Source organism: Chrysemys picta, chromosome 11 (genome assembly GCF_011386835.1).
Source record: "Chrysemys picta bellii isolate R12L10 chromosome 11, ASM1138683v2, whole genome shotgun sequence".
Lineage (NCBI taxonomy): Eukaryota > Metazoa > Chordata > Testudines > Emydidae > Chrysemys > Chrysemys picta.
In genome coordinates, this window is record NC_088801.1 from 50,266,826 (window position 1) to 50,272,462 (window position 5,637).

At 46.1% G+C, this 5,637-nt stretch overlaps 1 protein-coding gene across 1 annotated transcript; it reads left to right on the forward strand.

Moving 5' to 3' along the window:
* The first annotated feature begins 2,694 nt into the window (after positions 1-2,694).
* On the forward strand, positions 2,695-5,271 carry LOC135974367 (SRRM2 protein homolog rsr-2-like). Its single transcript, XM_065561991.1, has 2 exons — positions 2,695-3,528; positions 4,672-5,271. Exons 1-2 carry the CDS (start codon positions 2,988-2,990, stop codon positions 5,163-5,165), a joined length of 1,035 nt encoding a protein of 344 aa, XP_065418063.1. The 5' UTR covers positions 2,695-2,987; the 3' UTR covers positions 5,166-5,271.
* The last annotated feature ends 366 nt before the right edge of the window (positions 5,272-5,637 follow it).

The window sequence follows — 5,637 nt, forward strand, 5'->3', positions numbered from 1 at the left end:
CAACACCAATGAGGGTTGGAGGTGGTATCGGGAAGCAAGTGAAGCTAATGTAAGTCAAGGGCACAGCACCTCCCTCTTAAGGAAGAGGCCTTGACAAGTAACTCAGGGAGGCTGCAACTGGGCCTGGGTCTGTGCCCCCCTAAGAAATTCAAGCAGGTGGAGCTTGCCAAGGAGGCTTTGGCAGTGGAGAGGCATGGTATCCTAGGAGTCCTTTATAGAGGGGGTCTTGGAGGCACCTTCTCCAGCCTTTCTATCATTTGTCTTCCCCACTTGGCACCGAGGTGGAACCAGGCTCTGTCACTAAAGGGAAAGGACCCCTTTCTGGTGGTTGGTGGCCTCCAAGTTTCAAGGGGCTCTTGATAAAGCTCATAGAAGTAGAGATGAAGATTATCTTTAATCAACTAATTCCTCCTCTCAATACCATTTTGAGTCTAATTTTGAAAGTTGAAACCAATGTGGTTTCTACCATTTTCTTCAATCTCTAGTGATATGAAGCAAATATTAAGTGTGTGGGTGGCGGGGGAGGGGGGATCTCTAAACCTCTAGAAAACAATAGGATGCTGAGTAATAAATCATAGCCTGGGTTTAAACAAATTTATGCCAGACAAACACGATTGCTTTTTTACAGAATTTCAGTATTAATGGATGAAGGGAATGTGGTAAGTGAGATAATTAAGTGCTCGCTACCTCTATGCCGGATACAGTACATTAAAATGAAATTTTTATATATAAATTTGAGTATTACATTATAGATTTAATATATTTAGATTTTTAGTAAACCTTAGATATGGTGCCTTGTAAGATCCTACTCCCAATAGTAATTTAAATTGTTTGGCTATGGAAAGTCATGAGGACAGAAAATTAACTGAAGGACCACAGACAAAGTGTAATAATAAATAGTACTGAATCAGACGAGAAGAAAATGACTAGAAGTTAGTCTTCGGTCTCCTTGAACAAATTCATACCTTTTCTGGAACTAGGAATAAACAGCATGTTGATAATGAAATGCAGATATAATACTGATTTGGGAAGTATTGTGAACAATAATACAAATGGATTGGAAAAGGTAGATGTATCAGCAGAAAATAACAAAATGAGATGAAACTTGGAATCTTGGACTCGGATACCAGTGGTTTTCTGGGTAAGGTCCCACTCTGAAATGACTGATCATAGTATGTTGCTTAGGTGAATATAGGAGTCACTGGGGTGTCTAGGATTACCCTTTTTTTGTTCCAGTCTTAGAAATCAATCAGTGGTATTTGATTATTATATCAGCCGTCCAGAGGAATGTCAATCCCATGGATTTGTGGGTTTTGTGAGCTTCTAAAGCTGGTGGGGGAGGAGGGGGCGTTGAAAAGGTTAGCAAAACTAGTTCAAGTCTGAAAAACCTGACATTTAATTTTCTATATTCCAGTTACCTTCAGAAAAGTGGTGTGAATGAGATGACACATGAAGAGCTATTTGTTTATCAGGGTTGGTTTAGAGAGCATATTACACCAGTGCTTCATACATTTCATTGACTTCTGGTTCATTTCCAGGTGCAGTTCAAAGTGTTTGATTTGGATCTTTAGAAACTTGCTGTATATGATTTAGGTTCCTGGTACATGAGATGGCTTCTCTCCCTATGCATTGCCATGACAGTTTCAATAGCTGAGATGCTTGAGCTAAGAGTTTCTAGATGTAATCATCTGAGGGCTGGTGGGAGGTAATTTTCAGTGGAAAACAGCTATGTTATGAAGAGCAGAGCCATGCTAACTTCAATATCATGTTGAGATAACTTGTAATGGAAGTTAACACCTCAACTTGTCATTGTTTCCAAGAGCGAAACAGCTTCCACTGATAAGATGACACGAAATGATGCACAGAATTGCACAGAACATCTTGCCAGCTAGGGAACTCCTGTGATTACTGCAATAGCTCTAAGGGCTTTCATCACATGCTGTATCTATGCCTCTAATAAAAACTCATGTACCATACTCCATATTTTAGTTTTAAAACACTGTGAAAGCAAATCAAGTTGCTGAGTGCATTTGATTTTTCAGGCGTTTGGGGTAATTTGTGAAATATGTCTGGACCACCCTGTGCAGATTCATAAAATGTATAAACAAGCTTTTATTTTGCAAAGCTCTGTGGTGCAGCTTTTTTTCATTTTCATCCTACAGATGCTATCATGCTTACAAGACGGCTTAGTTAAAAAGCTGTGTTGACTCATAGGCTCAGAATGTAGAATTCTCAGCTGTGATTGAAAACTGCACTTGTCACATATGGTCATGATAAAGCTGTCTCTGATGGACACTCACCAGGCTATGTTTGGGTCCCAATATGCTAGATCTGTGTGTCTTTAAGCTTCCTATGTGTGGAACAGGCTGCAGCACTGGCTCTTTCCTTGGCCTCTCTAGCAGACTTCCTGGGCACAGGTTCTCGGTCTGTTACCCCTTCACATAAATAGGATCATGTGGTGCAAAGCTTCCCTAGGCCCAGTAACAGTGACTCCCCCATAGTTTAAGAACATCCTTTCCCAAAATTCCTTGTTGTGGTTCCTTTGGATTTGCAGTTTATCTCTTCACCAACAGGCACACAGACTTTGTGAGGGTTCCTAAACACAATACTCTTTAATTAAGGCCTGGTCTACACTACGACTTTAATTCGGATTTATCAGCTTTAATTCGAATTAACCACAACGACGCTATTTAATTCGATGTAAAGGGCCCTTTAAATCGATTTCTGTACTCCACCCCAACGAGCGGAGTAGTGCCAAAATCGATTTTAGCAATTCGAATTAGGGTTAGTGTGGCTGCAATTCGATGGTATTGGCCTCCGGGAGCTATCCCACAGTGCATCATTGTGACCGCTCTGGACAGCAATCTGAACTCGGATGCACTGGCCAGGTAGACAGGAAAAGCCCCGCGAACATTTGAACTTCATTTCCTGTTTGCCCAGCGTGGAGAGCACAGGTGACCACAGATACCTCATCAGCACAGGTAACCATGCAGGCTGATAATCGAAAAAGAGCACCAGCATGGACCGTGAGGGAGGTACTGGATCTGATCGCTGTATGGGGAGAGGATTCAGTGCTTGCAGAACTTCGTTCTAAAAGACGAAATGCAAAAACTTTTGAAAAAATCTCCAAGGGCATGATGGAGAGAGGCCACAATAGGGACTCTGAGCAGTGCCACGTGAAAGTCAAGGAGCTCAGACAAGCCTATCAGAAAACAAAGGAGGCAAACGGTCGCTCCGGGTCAGAGCCGCGGACATGCCGCTACTACGCCGAGCTGCATGCAATTCTAGGGGGGGCTGCCACCACTACCCCACCTTTGTTCGTGGATTCTGGGTCGGGGATAGTCTCGACGCCTGAGGATTCTGCCGATGGGGTAGAGGAGGAGGAGGAGGAGGAGGATGAGCTTGCAGAGAGCACACAGCACTCCCTTCTCCCCAACAGCCAGGATCTTTTTATCACCCCGACTGAAGTACCCTCCCAAGCCTCCCAAGCCAGTACCCAAGACTCTGACCCCATGGAAGGGACCTCAGGTGAGTTTACCTTTTAAAATATAAAACTTGTTTTAAAAGCAAACGGTTTTTAATGATTACTTTGCCTGACTTTGCATTCGCGGTCAGTTCAGCTACTGGAAAAGTCTGTAGCTACTGGAAAAGTCTGTTAACGTGTCTGGGGATGGAGCGGAAATCCTCCAGGGACATCTCAATGAAGCTCTCCTGGAGGTACTCCGAAAGCCTTGCCAGAAGGTTTCTGGGCAGTGCATCTTTATTCCCTCCTCCATGGTAGGACACTTGACCACGCCATGCTTGCAGCAAGTAATCTGGTATCATTGCCTGACAAAGCCTGGCAGCGTATGGTCCCGGTGTTTGCTGGCATTCAAGCAACATCCGTTCTTTATCTTGTTGTGTAATCCTCAGGAGAGTGATATCACTCCTGGTAACCTGGTTGAAATACGGGAACTTAATTAAGGGGACAGAGGTGGCCGTTCCTACTGGGCTGTTTGCCTGTGGCGGAAAATAAATCCTTCCCTGCAGTTAGCCAAGCGCAGATGGGAAATTGGCCCTGAGTTTTTCGCGTTTGGCTAGCAGGGATCTTCCCTGTTACCAGCCACGCGGTGGGGGGAGGGTACCGTGATCATCCCGGAGAATTCATGGCGAGGGGGGGGGCGGCGGCGGGGGGGGGGTAGTTTGGTGCCTGCAGGGATCTTCCCTGATACCAGCCACGCGGTGGGGGGAGGGTACCGTGATCATCCCAGAGAATTCATGGCGAGGGGGGGGGGGGTTAGTTTGTTTTCTGGTGCTGCTGAATGTTAACAGAAAAACCGCAGCACTCTACTTGCCTGAAGGGGCCCAGACAAGCCCCACCACACTGCCCCCCCCCCAACTGGCTGAGATTGGCCAGGCTTCTGCAGCACTCTACAAGCTATGCTTGGTATGTGGGAAAGGACGGCACAGAAGCTTACCATGGCCGCATGCAAGCCGAATTCTGTTGCCCAGACCTGTGATCTCTAGCAGCAAAGCCACAGGCACTCAGCATTAAGAGGCAAAATGCGACCTTGCACAGAAATCACATGTGCTATGTAATGTGAACAGTGTTGGTCACCGTGAAAGAGTATAAGCATTGTTCTGCAAAATGTAGCTTTTAAAACAATTCTCTCTTTTTTCCCCTCCCTACAGCAGCTGCAAATTCCTCAAGCCTCCCTCCTCCATCCCGAAGGTTATCACAGATAAGGCGTCGTAAGAAGAAGACGCGAGACGAGATGTTTTCTGAAATTATGCAATCCAGCAGGAGTGACAGAGCTCATCTGAATGAGTGGAAGGAAACAGTTTCAAAGTATAGGAAAGAAGTCAGTGAACGTGAGGACAGGAGGGACCAACGTGAGGAGAGGAGGGACCAACGTGAGGAGAGGAGAGACGATCGAGATGAGAGATGGCGGCAGGAAGACCAGAGGATGAAGGATGCAACGCTGGGGCTGCTCCGGCGTCTGGTGGAGGTTCAGGAACGGCTGCTGGAAAACAGACTGCCGCTTCAGCCCCTGTTCCACCCTCCCCCCTCCCCATGTTCCGTATCCTCCTCACCCAGACGTGTAAGAACGCGGGGGGGGAGGCTCCGTACACCTTCCCATTCCACCCCAGTAGACAGCCCAAGCAAAAGGCTGTCATTTTTTTAACCTTTTCTTTGTGGCTTTTTCCTTCCCAGCAATCCTCCTCCCAAATACCACCCGGGTTCCCTCCCTCTTTTTCTAATCTATTAATAAAGAATAAATGATTTTTAAATGATAGTGACTTTATTTGGTTTGAAAGAAAGCTGGGGGAAGGGGCAGGGTGGGTTCCTTACAGAAAATCAGTCAGTAAAGGGGGAGGGTTTTCATGAAGGAGAAACAAACAGATATTTCACACGGTAGCCTGGCCAGCCATGAAACTGGTTTTCAAAGCTTCTCTGATGCACAGCGCTTCATGGTGTGATCTTCTAATCGCCCTGGTGTCTGGCTGCGCGTAATCAGCAGCCAGGCGATTTGCCTCAGCCTCCCACCCCGCCATAAAGGTCTCCCCCTTACTTTCACAGAGATTGTGGAGCACACAGCAAGCAGAAATAACAATGGGGAGATTTCTTTGGCTGAGGTCAGAGCGAGTCAATAATGA